The sequence below is a fragment of the Pipistrellus hanaki genome (assembly GCF_964339955.1).
Source record: "Pipistrellus hanaki genome assembly, chromosome: 2".
In the NCBI taxonomy this organism is placed as follows: domain Eukaryota; kingdom Metazoa; phylum Chordata; class Mammalia; order Chiroptera; family Vespertilionidae; genus Pipistrellus; species Pipistrellus hanaki.
The window spans coordinates 101236280-101255062 of NC_140504.1; the positions used below are offsets into that span (position 1 = coordinate 101236280).

The 18783-nt window shown below is 39.8% G+C and overlaps 1 protein-coding gene across 2 annotated transcripts in view; it reads left to right on the forward strand.

The window, feature by feature from the left end:
• The window catches only part of PAQR9 (progestin and adipoQ receptor family member 9), a 28815-nt gene extending 24572 nt beyond the window's left edge, over nt 1–4243 (forward strand). For both annotated transcript variants that reach the window (XM_084875954.1, XM_084875955.1), the window contains one exon: nt 2694–4243. In XM_084875954.1, the coding sequence (XP_084732080.1) occupies nt 2694–2862 (169 nt within the window). In that variant the 3' untranslated portion in view covers nt 2863–4243. The remainder of the gene's footprint in view (nt 1–2693) is intronic.
• The last annotated feature ends 14540 nt before the right edge of the window (nt 4244–18783 follow it).

The following is an 18783-nucleotide window of genomic DNA, read 5'->3' on the forward strand; positions in this document are numbered from 1 at the left end:
TGATAACTTTACATTTTAATTTTTTTACACAAAAATTTGACTGCTTTAGGGTTAATTGCATGTTAAGCAATTTTACCATGAAATGAACTACCAATAGAAATTTTGGTTAATACTTTAGGAACAGCCTTTTGTACAATTAAATTTTCTTGAATATTCATTTATTTCATTTAGTCAATTTAAATTAATCTGAAAACTTGGGACTATTTTACTGTCAAATTTAATACTTTAACAACAATCTTAGTTTACCCTATAAATATTAATAGAAAGGATTATTTGCATCCTTGGGAAAGTTCTAAGCATTCCTGGATTTAGGCTAGATTTAGATATAGGGCAGCTGCCATCAGCCACTTCTCTGTTGCCTGGGTCTCAATATGAGCTGGGCCAAGTCTTTTGTTTGCAGCTGGGTCTCAATCTGAGCTGGGCCAAATCTTTGTTTGTTGCCTGGGACCCGATCTGAGCTGGGCATGGGAAGCGCAAAGCAGCCATGGGGCAGGCGACCTCCCTCAGAAGGGGCGAATGTTCAAGCCCTGCAATGTTGGGGGGGGAGGAGGGTGAAGATATGTGCCCCACCTGTGTTGACCCCCAAATTCTCTCCTGATGGTTCCCTGCAGCTGTGCCTGTCTTAGGTCACCCCTCCCTTGAGGAGTCTACCCATAATTGGCTAACCAGCCATCCTCCGGGGCCAAGCAGGGTGATGTGAGGTTCAGTTCTGTCTCCTTGGTAGCCTATGCCCCCAGTGCCTGCCTTGGCGGGGCCCCGGCTTTGATCACATATCTTGGGGAACCCAGGTTTCTTCTCCAGGGAGGGCCTAACTCACGCCGTTGTGCAAGAGACAGATGCATGGTACCAGCCACCATAAGGCTTCAACCTCATCATGATCTGAAAACTCAAGTAACAGCTGTGGGCAATTGGATTGTGAGAAAAGGGTCCCTCTTTGCAAATAAGGCAAGAAAGGCCAATATAGAATGCTCAAGTACCTTACCAAGGGGCCTTCCACACAGTGGAAGGGATTAAATTCTTTCATGTGCCTTTTAAATTGCTGCCAAACATTCAAAGAATTAGTTTGTAAGTTTGAGATAAATTTACAATATGTTTTTGTAAAATATCAAAAGTTATTTATTTATTTTTGGCCTTTCTGCTTTTATTTATTTTTTATTTTTTACATTTTTTTGCCCCTCACCCCTCCCATACATACCCTCCCTCCCCAGAGTTTTGTGTCCATAGGTTGTACTTATATGCATGTATACAAGTCCTTTGGTTGATCTCTTATCTCCCCCAGATCTCCCTACCCTACCTGCTGTAATTTGACAGTCTGCTTGTTGCTTTACTGTCTCTATATCTATCTTTTGGTTCATCAGTTTATAATGTTCTTTTTTATCCATAAATGAGTGAGGTCATGTGGTATTTTTCTTTCATTGACTGGCTTATTTCACACAGCATGATGTTCAATTCCATCCAGGCTGCTGCAAATGATGAGAATTCCTTCTTTTTTATGGCAGCATAGTATTCCACTGTGTAGATATACCATAGTTTTTTGATCCAATCATCTGCTGATGGGCACCTAGACTGTTTCCAAATTCTAGCTATTGTAGATTGTGCTGCTATGAACATAGGGGTGCATATACCCTTTCAAATATCAAAAGTTACAATGAGAATATAAAATATCATGTATAGATATGCTTTGAGTTTTCAGGTTAATATAAGAATCTTTGCCTTCTCTTTTACAACAAGCAACCTGTAAGGCTGCAGTTTAAAAAGCAACCCTACAGCCAACTAGCTAGCTATATTACAAGTCCTCTTACAGTAAGGCTGACTATTAATTTACTTTCAGATTTAACATTTTAACAATAATCTTACACTTAGTGAAAGAGAATTCCAAATTTTTAAAATTTATCTTTATATTAAAATTATAATTATATTTTAAAGTATCCTCTCAGGCTTATTTGCATATACAGAGGGATCATGGGAAGTCTTAACAACTTTCCTACTGTGTTTCTCTGAAAATAAAACATCCTCCGAAAATAAGACCTAATTACAGGTTTCCTTCTGAGTGAAATATAAGGCATCCCCCCGAAAATAAGACCCCCCTAGGCTCTGTCTCAGAATGAAAGTTAATTTACTTTCTGGCATCTAGCATCTAGCAACCAGTGACCTTATGCGGACTACTGACATCACTGCTGTGTGGAGGCAGAATGGAGGTCGGAGTGAGCAGTGAGTGCAGGGCGGGAGAGGGAAGGAGACTTTCGCAGATGCATGTAGAAGAACAGGAGGATTAGAGCGGACAGGACTTGGCAAAGGTGGTGAGTGCTGGTCTGTCTCTGGTAACACTACCTGATGCTCACAGCCACCCTCATGATGACTGAAGGTTCTCAGTCAGTGGCAGAGACCCTGCTCCAGCCCAGATCCAGGCCCCAGCAAGCCCAGTGACAGTCCTCAGGCAGGCCCCAGGGGGTAAATGTCTGATAAAGGGGTAAGGGGGATATCTGGTGAAGGTGTTCAGTGGCACAGGGGTGGGGGGAGGGGGATCACTTAAAATGACACAGGAGGATCAAAAGGGGTTACTAAAAATGGTAATCCCCCTCTGATTATTCTGTGTCATTTTGATTCCCCTCTCTGATTCCCCCTGTGTCATTTTAAGTGATTCCCCCTTCCCCCCACCTTGATACCCCAATTCCTTTTTTTTTTACCCCTAGAAATGAGCGCAAAAAGAAAAAGCTACTCCGTGGAATACAAGAAAGGAATCGTGGAAGACTCTTGGGGCCAAAATCTTACTGCTTTCTGCAAAGAGAAGATGTTGAGTATCCGATTGGTCCAAAAATGGCAAACAGAGTATGGAACCTCATTGAACAAGGGAAATGCTAAAAAGCGCAAGTGTGGATCAGGTCAGCAACCATTATTTTCTGAGCTGGAATACCTGATCTGTGAATGTGTTGTTGAGAGGAAAGCAGAGGCTTTGGTTGTGAATAGCGCTCAGATTCAAGAATTTGCCCTTGCAATGGCACCACAGTTTGACATAGCCTTGGAAGACTTCAAAGCATCACAACACTGGCTGGATAATTTCCTTCAGCGAAGTGAACTGTCTTTAAGAAGATCTACAACATTGTTTAGGTTGGAAGATACTCAAGTTTTTAAGGGAGCACTTGCATTCAAGTCCTTTATTGATGATGCTGACTTCTCTAAATACAATCTTTCCAACATGATTACTATGGATGAAACTGTAGTGTTGCCGAGACCGGTTTGGCTCAATGGATAGAGCGTCGGCTTGGGAACTGAAGGTTCCCGGGTTAGATTCCGGTCAAGGGCACGTACCTTGGTTGCGGGCATATCCCCGGTAGGGGGTGTGCAAGAGGCAGCTGATCAATGACTCTCTCTCATTGATGTTTCTAACTCTCTATCTCTCTCCCTTCCTCTCTGTACAAAATCAATAAAAATATTTAAAAAAAAAAAAAAAAAGAAAGAAAAAAAAGAAACTGCAGTGTTTATGGGCCAATCATCTCAAATAACAATTGGACAGCGGGGTGCCTCCTTAGTGTACATTCCATTCACTGCTTACGAAAGTGCACATGTTTCCTGTATTTTGGCAATTCATCTGGATGGCATAAAATCCCACCTTTAATCATTTCTAAGGGCAAGAAGGAAAAGATTGAACATGTTATGGGCGTTTTTATTCTTGAAACTGAAAAAGCCTGGGCCACACAAGCAGTTATAAGGAAGTGGGTCAATTTAATGCTGCCGCTTGTTATGCGAGGGAGCCAAAGAGGTCTGCTAATCTGGGATGCAGCCAGCAGTCACCGCACTAAAGACATGAAGACATTTCTTCACGAAAGAAAAATAGATCAGATAATGATTCCCACAGGAATGACGGCCCATCTCCAGACTCTTGATATTGCAATAAATATGCCATTCAAAGACAATTTGCGCATGGCAATTAATGACTACATTGAAAATAGAATGGAGAGAAATCAGGAAACTTTGTGAAACCTAAACTGCAAGAAGTTGTGACTTGGGTGAAGCATTCATGGGAGAAAATCACTGACAGTTGCATTGCAAATGCACTGAGAGCAGGCTACCTTGCCAAGAAGTACTCATTTAAAGACTGTGCTATTGCTAAACATGAGAGATTTGGTCCACTGATTCTGAAAGAAATGGAGTCACAAGAAATTCACCAGGGAATTCAGGAATTGGATTGTTATGATGATATTCTAGAAGATGATGACATGATTGTCACGGAATAAATGAGTAAATTCTTGATACTGTAGGATTCACAGTTTGTCTGGTTTGTGTTGACAACTACCGTACTACCATACCATATACAGGTAATAAATTTCCTTTATTTTCATTTAACAATAAATGTGTACCATATTCTTCTTCATGGAAAAATAAGACATCCCCTGAAAATAAGACCCAGAGCATCTTTGGGAGCAAAAATTAATATAAGACACTGTCTTATTTTCGGGGAAATGGGGTAGAAGACTTATTTAAATTGCTTATAAAGACATTGGCTTATTCAAAGGAAGGTGGTTGGCCGTTGTTATTTTAAGATGGCAGCCACAGGCCACGTGAGCAGTAAGATATGTGGCCATAATGGCGGCTGCTCTATTTGTTCTTTTAAAAGAAAATTAAAATCACATTGCAGTCAATCACGAGCTGTTTCTAGTCTTTATTAAAATTGTTTATAAAAATATTGGCTTTTTATTTAGCTGAAAACCTTGATTATAATTTAATAATCTAATTTATTTAAGTAATTAAAGTAGGTATCTTCATTTTAAAAATAAAGCAAATTTATTTCTGAATTCACAAGCTGCAAATGTTGCCCTGCCTCTACCTTAATTAAGAAGGCAGGCGACTACCAGACAGGATTCAATTACTTATAAAAACATTGGCTTCTTATGATAATAATTTAAAACCTAAAGTAACTTAAGTAGTTATCTTTAATTAAAAAATGGCAAAGAAACTTATTCAGTAAAACTTATAGGTTTAATACTTTATTGGTCTGATCTAAAAGCATAAACTGTCACACTTCCAGTAGATTGAAAAATGCAGGCTGCTTGAGGCTTTACTTTCTTGAAATTCTACTGTTGTTAAAATTTTTGCTATATTTAAGAAATATATTGTTTTTGCCTTTATCACAGGCAAAAACTTTCATAACATTTAATATATAGTATATAAGTAAAATATATTAATTAATTTTTTTAAAATATATTTTATTGATATTTCACAGAGAGGGAGAGACAGAGCTGGAAACATCGATGAGAGAGTAACATCGACCAGCTGCCTCCTGCACATCCCCTACCGGGGATGTGCCTGCAACCAATGTACATGGCCCTGACCGGAATCGAACCTGGGACCTTTCAGTCCCCAGACCGACGCTCTACTACTGAGCCAAACCGGTTTCGGCTATATTAATTAATTTTTATTTGATAAAGCTTTCCATGTGACTTCAAGTATTAATCTGTTTGATTAAAAATATTTATTTTAAGAGAGAACAGACTTTTGAACATTTTGGGGCCCATTGAAACATCTAAGAGTTAGTCTCAAAACCTTGGAATAGACTTGGAAAGATCAAATACACATATTAATATATATGATTTAAAGATTATATACTTAAATTATTTTAAAGAAATATCAATTACATTTAAACTGGATCAATGAATTAATCCTCTTTCTTTTAAATCAGTCCAAGAAGTAAAATATTTTGAATTCATAATTATTTAAGAGAAAGCACAATTTATTTTCTCAAAAACAAGTTGCTTTACTCTAGGCATTTAGTTACCACAATTATATAACTTTTCCCAATTCAATCTGAACCTTAAACTTTCAGAGCTTTCAAGTCAAATATTTAGCAGTTCTTTATTAATAAACTTTTATATTTTTAAGAATAAATTTAAAAATCTAATAATTAACTTTAAACCACTGAGAAGCAAACTTGTAGGTATTCACATGTAAACTTGTCCATCTTCTAGCAAAAGGTGTAGCCATTTAAATGGAAATGTACACATTCTTTAAAGATGGCTACTGGTGGGAACTTGCCTACTTGAAGCTGGGGGAAGTCAAGAGGCAAACTCTCAGCCATTCATATGTAAACTTGCTATCTACTTCCTGCTGATTACTTGCCTCAGGGTGGGAAATTTCAAAAGCTGTTTTAAAAGCCTTGGGAAACTAACTTGTATTTCTTTCCTGGTTCATCTCAGCCATCTTTACAGCTAAAAAAAGTTTAGGTTTTTTTGTTTTGTTTGTTTTTTGTTTTCTGTACACAGCAAAGAGTCAAGCCCAGCTCAAAAACTATGCACACTCATTTTTAAACTGCCTTTTCCCTTTACATGAGCACAGAAATCCCCGATGCATTATGAATTTGTAAAAGCTTTAAGTCACTAGCTGGAAAAAAGAAAGATGGCAAATATGAGGTCTCTTATGGTGGCTTTCTTGGGGAGTACCATCCATATTGGATCGCCATGCGCCTCTCCCTTCCCCCACATCCTGCTTACTTTAGGGGAAGTTTCAGTGATGGTCTGGCATCTACTTTTTAAATTTTATTTATTACTTTTATATATATATATATATATATATATATATATATATATATATATATATATATATATAAATAATTGATTTTTTTACAGAGAGGAAGGGAAAGGGATAGAGAGCTAGAAACATCAATGAGAGAGAGACATCGAACAGCTGCCTCCTGCACACCCCCTACCGGGGATGTGCCCAAACCAATGTACATGCCCTGAGACCTTTCAGTCCGCAGACCAATGCTCTATCCACTGAGCCAAACCGGTTTCGGCTACTTTTTCAATTTTCATTTATTTTTGTTTTTAAGGAAAGAAAAAGATTTTAAGACAAAGAATTATTGACAGTTGCTGAGAAATTCCTTTGATCCTTTTCTACTTGGTTACAAGTAGTTTACATGTGGAGGTGGAGGAGGTGCAGATGGTATTCTTAAAAATTTGCACCCTTCCACTCCAGGCTGTAAGGCTATGGCCACATATCCTGGTTAGACATTTTTAAACTTGCCTGTGCTGAATCAAGATCATCACCAATTAAAATAGGAATTTTCTCTGGACTTTCTGCTGAGTATTGGTCATGCAACTGCTTTCTAACCTCTTCCCAGGTTTCATTAATAAAACTTTAAGAAATAAAGAATTTGACCATGCTTAACAGAGCATCTATGAACTTTGAGCATAGTCTTAACTTATAAGGATTACCCAATGTTTTACACCTACCGTGTTTCCCCGAAAATAAGACAGCCTCCTAATAAGACCTAACTCAACTTTGGGAGAAAAAATTAATATAAGACACTGTCTTATTTTCGGGGAAACAGGGTAGTTAGTTCAATTCAATTCACAATTCACTCCCCAAAATTTACCTTAATCTGTGGTGTGCACACCTCGTGTGGGAGCGATCCCCCTCTATTCCCTCCATACTCAGTCCCTGTTCAGTGCCCCAAAATGCGGTGGGCTGTTTCTCTGTTTTCCGTGTCTATCACAGAAAACTACAGGTTCCGGAGTGGAGGAGCTGGGGATTAAGAAATTAGAGAAAGAAGAAAGAGACATGGAGGCAGAAATAGATTCATCAAACTGGGCACTAGGTGGGTGCCATCCTCTCTGATAGAGAGGCAGCAAGGCAATGCCCCAAGCCATGCAGGTTTATTTATAGGGTATAAGGAGCTTTCATGCATTATTAACTAGGCTCTAGCATTACTGGATTAACATATCTAGACCCGCCCCTGCTGACACCTGGACAAAGTTACTCTGCCAGTGCCTCTGGCTCAGCTAACAATTTAAAGAATGTCCATGTGCATTCTCAGGCGGCTCTCTACACTTCACGATTTAGCCTAGGAAGGTAATACATTTCTAGGAATTTACCCATTTATTTTAGGTTATTGAATTTGGTGGCATATAGTCTTTAATAGTATTCTAGTACGATCCTTTGTATATTTGTGATGTCTGTGGCGACTTCTCTCATTTCTGATTTTGTGGGTTTTTTTCTCTTTTTTTCTTACTGAGTCTAGTTAGGGATTTGTCAATTCTATTGCTCTTTTCAAAGAACCAGCTCATTATTTTATTGATTTTTTTGTATAGACTTTTTGTCCTCTATTTCATTTAATTCTGCTGTAATTGTTATTATTTTCTTTTAACTTTAAGTTGCTTGTGTTCTTTTTCTATTCTATAAGATATGATGTTAGGTTGTCTACTTGGGATTTCTCTTGTTTCTTGATATAGGCTGTAATGATATAAACCTCCCACTTATTTTTTTTTAAAAATATTTTTTTATTGATTTTTCACAGAGAGAAAGAGAGAGGAATAGAGAGTTAGAAACATGGATGAGAGAGAATCATCGATCAGCTGCCTCTTGCACACCCCCCACTGGGGATGTGCCCGCAACCAAGGTACATGCCCTTGACCGGAATCGAACCCGGGACCTTTCAGTCCACAGGCCGACGCTCTATAAACCTCCCACTTATTACTACTTTAGCTGCATCCCAGAGGTTTTGATATGCTGTATTCTCATTTGTCTCTTTATATTTTTTTTAATCTTATCTTTTATTTCTTCTTTGACTCAGTCATTTTATAGTAGTATGTTGTTTAATTTCCACATATTTATTAGGTTTCTTTGCTTCCTTTTTGCAGTTGATTTCTAATCTCAAGGCATCCTGGTCAGAGAACATGCTTGGATAATTTCAATCTTCTTGAATTTGTTGATGCTAGTTTTGTGACCCTGTATATGGTTCTATCCTTGAGAATGTTCCATGTGCACTGGAGAAGAATGTATAATCTGATGCTCTGGGATGAAAGGGTCTGTAAATGTCAATTATGTCCATTTGGCCTTGTGTTTAATTTAAGGCCAATATTTCTTTACTTATTATCTGTTTGGTTGATCTGCCTAGAGCTGTCCATGGAGAATTAAGGTTCTCAACTATGATTGTGTTTTGACTTGTTTCTCCCTTTAGTTTTGTGAGTAGTTGTTTTATATATTTCAGTGCTCCCTGGTTGGATGCATATATATGAACTATTGTGATTTCTTGATGTTGTGCTCCTTTTTTTATTATAACGTGTAAATCTTTATCTCCTACTATCTTTGTTGAAATCTATTTTGTCAGATGTAAGTGTGGCTACACCAGCTATTCTCTGGATGTTATATGCTTGGAGAATAATTTTCACTCTTTTACTTTGAATCTATCTTTGTTTTTTTTAGCTTAAATGTGTCTCTTGAAGGCAGCATTTAGTTGTTTTTTTATTTATTTTATTTTTTTAATAATATTCCATGGTATAAATATACCACAGGTTTTTTTTTTTGGTTTTTTTTTAAAATATATTTTATTGATTTTGTACAGAGAGGAAGGGAGAGAGATAGAGAGTTAGAACATCGATGAGAGAGAGTCATCAATCAGCTGCCTCTTGCACACCCCCTACTGGGGATATGCCCGCAACCAAGGTAAATGCCCTTGACCGGAATCGAACCCAGGACCCTTCAGTCCCCAAGCTGACGCTCTATCCATTGAGCCAAACCGGTCTCGGCTGGGTTTTGTTTTTTGATACACTCTGCTACTTGGTGCCTCTTTATTGGTGAATTCAGACCACTTACATTTATGGTAATTACTGAGTATGAGGATTTCCTATAGCCATTTTATCTTTTGTTTTCTAGTAGCTCTGTGCCTCCACTGGTTCTTTTCCTTTTGTGTTTCTGTCTCTTGTTTTTGTTTGGTGGTATTTTATAATTCTTTCTTCTTTTTTTAATCTATATGTCCTGGTTTGGGAATTTTTGTGTGTAGTTACTATTAAGTTTATAAAAAATAAAGCTGCATATATATACCATAGTTTTTTTTTTTTCCTTTTAATTGCATCTGATCTTCATTCTCCTTTGCCTCCTCTCTTTTTATGTTTTTTGTTTTCCAAATTATCCCTGTTTGTGCTGTAAAATTTTTGGTGAACTTATTCATAGTGTTGTGACCTTATGTTATATGTTTCAGGTAGAATAATTTCCTTGAGTATTTCATGCAATGGAGGTTTTTTGTTGAGAAAACCCCTCAGCTTTTGTATGTCTGAGAAAGTCTTTATTTCTCCTTCATATCCTATATAATAAAAGATTAATATGCAAATTGACCATCACTCCAACATACAAGATGGCTGCCCCCATGTGGACACAAGATGGTAGCCACAAGATTGCTGGCAGAGGAGGGCAGTTGTGGGCGATCAGGCCAGTAGGTGAGGGAAGTTGGGAGGGACCAAGCCTGCAGGGTAAGTTAGTTAGGGGTGACTGGGCTGGCAGAGGAGGACAGTTGGGGGGGACCAAGCCTGCAGGGAGGGCAGTTGGGGACAACCAGGCTGGCAGAAGAGGACAGTTGGGAGGGGGGACCCAGGCCTGCAAGGGAGGGCAGTTCTGGGGACCAGGATATCAAGGGAGGGAAGTTAGGATTTACCAGGCAAGAAGGGGAGGGCAGTTGGGGGCAACCAGGCCTGTAGGGGAGGACAGTTAGGTGTGACCAGGATGGCAGGGAAGGGCAGTTAGGGATGACCTGGCTGGCAGGGGAGGGCAGATAGGGGCAATTGGCCCAGTAGGGGAGCAGTCATCAATCAGGCTGGCAGGGGAGTGGTTAGGGGGTGATTAGGTTGGCAGGCAGAAGCGGTTAGGGACAATCAGGCAGGCAGGCAGGCAGGCAAGTGATTGGGATCCAGCAGTCCTGGACTGTGAGAGGGATGTCCCAGATTGGAGATGATACAGGCTGGCTGAAGGACACACACACACACAGACACACACACACACGTACAAGCCCTGTGCACAAATTTCATGCACCAAGCCTCCATTTAAAGGATAATATTGCCAGATATTTTATTTGTGGCTGGTAATTTCTTTATTTCAGACATTTGAATATTTGGTTTCACTCGCTTCTGGCTTATAAAGTTTCTGTTGAGAAGTTGGATGAAATTCTGAAGGGTTTTCAATTGTAGGTCATTTCCCTCTTTTTGATGGCTGCTTTGAGAATTTTTTCTTTGTCATTAATTTTTAGCAACTTCAATACCAAGTGCCTCTTTATATTGAGGTATATAAGTGTTCGTTTGCTTCTTGGATTTGAGGATCTAGTTCTTTCCATAGATTTGGGAAATTCTCATCCACCATTTGTTTTATTAGATTTGTTATTTCCCTGCTTCCTCTCTTTCTCCTCCAGAATGCCTATAATTCTAATACTGCTTTCTGATGGAGTGAGATAGTTCTCCTAAAGCTCTTTCATTTTCCTTATGCTGAGGTCTCTCTCTTCTTCCTTCTGAGTAGTTTATTTTTTATTTTTATTTTTAAAAATGTCTTTATTGTTCAGATTATTATAGTTGTTACTCTTTTTTTCTCCCTATAGCTCCCTTTCTCCATTTTTCACCCCACCCCATGCCCTAACCCTCCCCCCCATTCTCCTTGTCCATAGGTGTTTGATTTTTGTCCAGTTTCTTCCCACACCCCACATCCCCTTCCTCCTGAGAATTGTCAGTTCACTCCCTTTCTAAGCCCCTGAATCTATTATATTCAACAGTTTATTCTGTTCCTCATATTTCTTATTCACTTAATTTTTATTTTTATTTTATTATTTTTTTGCATTTTGTTTTATTTTTTCGTTTTTTAAAATAAATCTTTATTGTTCATATTACCCTGTTTCCCAGAAAATAAGACAGTGTCTTATATTAATTTTTGCTCCCAAAGATGCGCTGGGTCTTATTTTCAGGGGGTGTCTTATTTTTCCATGAAGAAGAATACAGTACACATTTATTGTTAAATGAAAAAAAAGGAAATTTATTACCTGTATATGGTATGGTAGTACAGTAGTTGTCAACACAAACCAGACAAACTGTGAATCCTACAGTATCAAGAATTTACTCATTTATTCAGTGACAATCATGTCATCATCTTCTGGAACATCGTCATAACTATCCAATTCCTGAATTTCCTGGTGAATTTCTTGTGACTCCATTTCTTTCAGAATCAGTGGACCAAATCTCTCATGTTTAGCCTAGGGGGCCATATTTTCAGGGGGATGCCTTATATTTCACTCAGAAGGAAACCTGTAAGTAGGTCTTATTTTTGGAGGATGTCTTATTTTTGGGGAAACATGGTATACACATGTTCCTCATTTTTTCCTCCTCCATTGCTCCCATCCAACAGGTTCCCACCCCACGCTCTGCCCTTTCCCCACCCCATTTTCCTCATCCATAGGTGCACAGTTTATGTTCAGTCTCTTCCCGCATTCTGCACTCCCCTTTTCCCCAAGAATCGTCAGTTCACTCCCTTTCCATACCTCTGATTCTATTATATTCACCAGTTAATATTGTTCATCATATTTTTTAAATTCCCTTGGTTTTTAGATTTACTTCTTGATAGTTACATATTTATTGTTCATAATTTTTATCTTTATTTTCTTCCTTTTCCTAAAGAACCCCCTTCAGCAATTCATATAATTCTGATTTGGCAGTGATGAACTCCTTTAGCTTTTTTTTTTTTTTTTTAAATATTTTATTTATTTATTTATTTATTTTTATTTATTTTTTGTGTGTGAAGCTCTTTATCTGGCCTTCGATTCTGAGTGATAGCTTTGCTGGGTAGAGTATTTTTGGCTGTAGGTTCTTGATATTCATCACCTTGAATATTTCTTGCCATTCCCGTCTAGCCTGCATGGTTTCTGTTGAGAAATCAGCTGACAATCGTATGGGTGCTCCTTTATAAGTAACTACCTGCTTTTCTCTTGTTGCTTTTAACATTCTCTCTTTGTTTTTTGCTCTTGGAATTTTAATTATGATTTGTCTTGGTGTGGTCCTCTTTGGATTCCTTTTGTTTGGGGTTCTGTGCGCTTCCTGAACTTATAAGTCTATTTCTTTCACCAGGTAGGGGAAGTTTTCTTTCACTGTTTCTCCCAGTATGTTTTTGGTATCTTGCTCTCTCTCTTCTTCTGGGACCCCCATAATTCTGATGTTGGTTCGCTTGAAGTTGTCCTAGAGGTTTCTTACATTATCTTCAACTTTCTGGATTCTCTTGTCTTCTTGCTTTTGCGGAGGAGTGTCCTCTGGCTCTTTATGTTCCAAATCTTTGACTTGATTCTTGCTATCTTCCATTCTGTTTTTTGGACTCTGTATATTTTTTATTTCAGACAATGTATTCTTTATTTCTAGTTGATCCCTTTTCATATCCTCATAGGTCTCATTTATTTTATCTGCCTTTTCTAGGATATTCTTGAAAAACTTTATAAGCGTGGTTTTTAACTCTATATCCAGTCTCTTTTTGTTTTCCATTTTTTTTCATTTGTGATCTATTTCCTTATCTCGACATTTTCGCTGCTTCCCTGAGTTAGTAGGGTGGCTTTGTGTGCTAAGGTGTCCTATGTGGTTCAGTGGGTCAGCCTCCCAATTACCTGAGGTGGATACTCTTGGTGCACCCCTTTGTGGACTATGTGTACAGCTAAGTCTTGATTGTTGTTGGTATCACTGGGAGGAACTGACCTCCAGGCCAACTGGCTGTGAGGATCAGCTGTGTCTACGCTGGGAGACAGCCTTATTCGACTAGACTTGGAAACTTGAAAAAGCCTCTGTGCTCAGCTTGGATGGGGCGGAGTTTCAGAGTGGAGCCTAAAGCCTTGGCTTCCGTCAGCCTTGCCCTATGAGTTTCCTGAGTCTCAGTGTTCTTCAGGGTCCTTTGGTACTCGCTGAAAGCACCTCTGAGAGAAAGGTGCCCTCGAGTTTCACCCGCTACCAGACAATTTAGGCTCTCCCCCAGTGAGCCTGGAACTTGGGTTCAGTGCAGTTGGAAGTGGGGTTCAGAGCAGTCTGGAGCTTTTGTCTCTTTCCTGCTAGGGCAATCCAGCGGCACAGTCAACAGTTCGTCCTCTGCACGAAATGTGTGCGCCTCCGGGTCTGCCTTTCTCCGCTCCCCTGAGTTTTTGCCTTACAGCCAGACTCTCTCCATATGAACCTGAGTCCCCAAGGTCTGGCCTAGAACTGGGGTTTAGAGCAGTCTGAACTGGGGCTCAACACAGTCTGGAGTTTTTGTCTCCTTTCCGCTAGGGCAATCTAGTAGCAGAGTCAACAGTCCATCCTCTGTGCGCAGTGTACGCGCCTCCGGAACTGCATTTCGCTGCTCCACTTTACAGCCTAGATTCCCTCTGTATGAGCCTGAGCCCCCAAGGTCTCGCCCAGAACTGGGGTTCAGTGCTTTCGGAACTGGGGTTCAGCACAGTCTGGAGCTTTTATCTCCTTCCTGCTAGGGAATGCCAGCCAGGCACTCAGCCTCCCCCTCCTCTCTGGCTCTGTCCTCTCCCCATATGTGCACTTTGTCTCCATACCTTAGGCTTTTACAGCTCCTCTGATTTTCCTTCTGGTTTTCTCTTTCCTTCTAGTTGTAGAATTTCCAGTCAGTCAACTTTCCTGTAGTTCTGGATAATGACCAATTTGTATTTTAGTAGTATTTTTTGAAATTGTTGTGTGAGGCTGCAGTTAGGTGTTTACCTATGCCGCCATCTTGGTTTCTCTCTCACTTGGTTTTTAGATTTACTTGTTGATAGATATGTATTTGTTTTCACTTTGTTATTCATAATTTTTATCTTTACCTTTTTTTAAAATTCCTTTTCTTTTTTTTCTTTTTTTTTTTTAAATATATTTTATTGATTTTATACAGAGAGGAAGGGAGAGAGATAGAGAGTTAGAAACATCAATGAGAGAGAGTCATCGATCAGCTGCCTCTTGCACACCCCCTACTGGGGATATGCCCGCAACCAAGGTACATGCCCTTGACCGGAATCGAACCCGGGACCCTTCAGTCCCCAAGCCGACGCTCTATCCATTGAGCCAAACCGGTCCCGGCTAAATTCCTTTTCTTAAAAAGTACCCTTCAGCATTTCATATAATACTGGTTTGGTGGTGATGAACTTTAGCTTGTTTCTATCCGTGAAGCTCTTTATCTGACCTTCAATTCTAAATGATAACTTTGCTGGGTAAAGTAATCTTGGTTAAAGGTTCTTGCTAGTCATCATTTTGAATATTTCTTGCCACTCCCATCTGGCCTGCATAGTTTCTGTTGAGAAATCAGCTGACAGTAGTATGGGTACTCCCTTGTAGGTAATTACCTTTTTCTCTTGCTGCTTTTAATATTTTCTCTTTGCCTTTTGCCCTTGGTATTTTAATTATGATGTGTCTCAATGTGATCTTCTTTGAATTCCTCTGTTGGGGGTTCTCTGTACTTTCTGAACTTGTAAGTCTATGTCTTTCACCAGATAAGGGAAGTTTCTGTCATTATTTCTTCAAATAGGTTTTCAGTGTCTTGCTCTCTCACTTCTTCTGGCACTCCAAAAATTTGGATGTTGGTACACTTGAAGTTGTCCCAGAGGCTCCTTACACTATCTTCATATTTTTGGATTTTTTTTTCTTTTTGCTCTTCTTGTTGGGTGTTTTTTGCTTCTTCGTATTTCAAGTCTTTGACTTGATTCTTGGGATTCTCTAGTCTGCTGTTGGATCTTTGTATATTATTCTTTATTTCAGTTCAGTATATGCTAAATTTCTAATTGGTCCTTTTTCATATCCTTAAGGGTCTCACTAAATTTCTTGGAGGTTTCTAGAAGATTCTTAAGTAACCTTATAACTATGGTTTTGAGCTCTATATCCAGTAGTTTGCTTTCCTCCATTTCTTTCATTTGTGACATGTTTATTTGTCTCTGCATTTTGGCTGCTCCCCTGTGTTGATAGAGTGGCTTTGTGTGCTAGGTGTCCTATAGAGTCCAGTGGCTCAGCTTCCCCAGTTACCTGAGGTGGACACTCTTGGTGCATCCCTTTGTGGGCTGTGTGCACAATCTTGTTGTAATTAATCCTTGATTGCTGTTGGTATCACTGGGTCGAATTGACCTCCAGACCAGTTGACTGTGAGGAACAGTTGTGTCTACAATGGGAGAACTGCTTTGCTGAAAACACCCTTATAGGGCAGAACTTGCTTCTTGGGGCTTTGGTGGTCACTGAGTCTGTCTCTTATAGATGTGAAGAGTTGTAATCTGGTGTGGTCTCACTTTGACCACTGGGTGCACTGGCTCTTGGATCTCCAAAGTCAACCACTGCCTGAGGCCACCCAGCAGGAGCTACAGAGAAATCCACAGATTCCTCCTCTTAGTAGTTTTGGATTTGGAGGTACCCAGATGAGATGTTGCTGTAAAACAATGCAGGCTACTGATGAGCCTTAGGCCTTCTTTTGTAAGCTCTGGGGTTCTTTGACCCAGCTACAATTTGTTAGGTTGGGTTGCAAAAGGCAAGTCCATTCATATACAAATGCCTCTGCTCAGAGCTTGGGTTGGGTTATAAATTGGGTGGGGCATGGTCTCAGGGAATCATAGGCTGTGCAAATAGCAATGGTTGCCTGTTGGCCCTGCCCTGGATAGATCCCTAGGTCTCTGTGTCCTGTGGCTCTGTGCAGGAACAAATAACACTGTGAGAAACTCTGAGAGAAAGCCTCCCTCGTGTTCCAGCCTGATGCTAGACAATCCATTTTCTCCCTGTATAAGTCTTGGTGCCCAGAGTCTCACCCAGTTCTAAATTCAAAGCAGTCAGGAGTTTGTATCTCCCTCCTGATTGAAAAAGGCCACAGTGTACCCAGTTGTCAGTCCGTTTCCGCACACACCTATATATCTTCACTCTTCCACAGCTCTGCATCTCCTACCATTCTAGATGCACTTTTCTCTTTTCCTTCTTGTGTGGAACTTGGAGTTTCTGCGGTGGTGGCAGGGGCTACCCTTCCAGGGGAGGCTGATCCTCCAGTCTCTGAGACTCCTGTGAGACCTAACTGTTCCTCACTCACACTCACATATACCACACACATCCACACACTACTCTCTGACTCCTTTACTCACTCACACTCTTCTTCCTCACTGCCATCCCACTGGTCATAATGTTTCACAAAAAATCTGATTGGTCCTTTTTTAAAGTTTCAATATTTTGTGTAAAGTACATTGTGTAGCTGTCAGCTGGAAGGCCCCAATCAATCCAATCATCGGCTGATGAGCACTTAGGCTGTTTCCAAATGTTAGCTATTATAAATTGTGTTGCTATGAACACAGGGGTGCATAAATTCTTTCTGATTGGTGTAAAGTACTCATTTTGTTAATTAATTTGCTTTCTGAGTGCACTGAATTGACTAGTGATATTTTCTCTCATCTTGGTGCATGTTTTCAGAACTGTAATCTTGAAATATCTGTCATTTATATCACATAGTTTTATGTGTTCCAGCTTGCTTCCTGGGGATTTTTCATTTTCATCATCCTCGTTAATGTAATTACTCACAGTATTTGCTATTCTTCTTTGCCGAAGCATGAATGCTTGTCTATTCATGCTCTCTACAGTAGGTCCTCAGGTTATGTCAGAGATCTGTTCCTAAGGTGTGATGTAACAGGATTTTCGCCATAAGTCGAAACCCACCTACATAAGCACCTATGTCACTCACCTGGAGCACATACACAGCAGTAATGAAGTGAAAGAGTAAAACAAATTTAAGATAATAATTCCTGACCTTTACTTGTGGTAAATAAATAATAAAATACATATGTACAGATGTCGAAATGATGGAACTTTTTTTTCTTATAAATAAATGAGAGATGAGGACTGCCTATATATAGTAGCTTTCTCTGAAGAAGTCTTTCATATATTTTCCAGTAGATGGCGCTGAATCGCAAGATATTTTTTTTCTCTGTCTTTACCTCTGTGGCTTCCATAAAATACTACAGGTGTGGTACTTGGTAGTGGGGTTTGTTTTTCCTTCACCCTAATTGCAACCCCTGGCCTTCGTGGGATCCTGCTCCCAAGCACCCATCCTGGGTATCAGTCACGGAGGGAATCAACTGTTCTGCTGCAATAGCTCTTTATTTACAGATAATAGGCTCCTGGACCCAATTCCAATGGCAATGAGAGGCAAGTTTCAAGGGTCAAAGCTGCAGCAGGGCCCTGTGGTTTCATTTCTTTGTCTGAAACACCACTACCTGGCCCAATAGTGGAGAGCTGCGTGGTAGAACCCTTTGCTCTATCAGGCATCTGCTGACTGAGACACTGTTTTCTCCCCACCCCTCACAGGTCTCTTCCTCCCTGCTAAAGGAAGCACCTTCTATCACCTGAGTTGTGAGCTCCCTGCTGCAGGGATGCATCTAAGGCCCACCTGTGCTTTCTTCCCTTCTCATCTCCCTGGTTATTCTAGGTTGCCACTTTTAGATGTTTCAATGTGAAGGTTTCTCATTGGTATATGTTGAACAGGGATTTCTTTGTTGAATTATAGTTAGTTCACTTTTTAAAATTTCAGGTGGAAAGGACAAAGTGCACTCTCATGCTGACATTCCTCTGACATTGGCTTAACTCATTTTTAAAACACAGATTTCTGTATTAGGACTCAGTGCTACCCAGTGACACTTCTGTGTTGCCTGAACTGCTTTCTTACCTGTTTACTGAGGTATTTCATATTTCTGATGCTCTCACTCCAACTCTCTCCTTACATCTCTGATCATACCACTTCCCATCTGTTAGAAATCACACTCTGCCTATTGCCCATTGTTCTCCTGTATGCTCAACTACTTCTTCTCAATAGGATTCTTCCTAAGAAGATTTTAAAATGTACTACTAGTCTCTGTCATTTTCTAAAAGGAGAGAGTTTCCTCTACCCTCTATGCTACACACTCCTCTCTCTTCACAGCCAAACTTTTTGCAAGAATGGTACATACTGTCTTTGTTTTTATGCCTCCCACTCACTCTTTCACTCATTGCATTCTGTTATCATTAATCTGACTAGAAT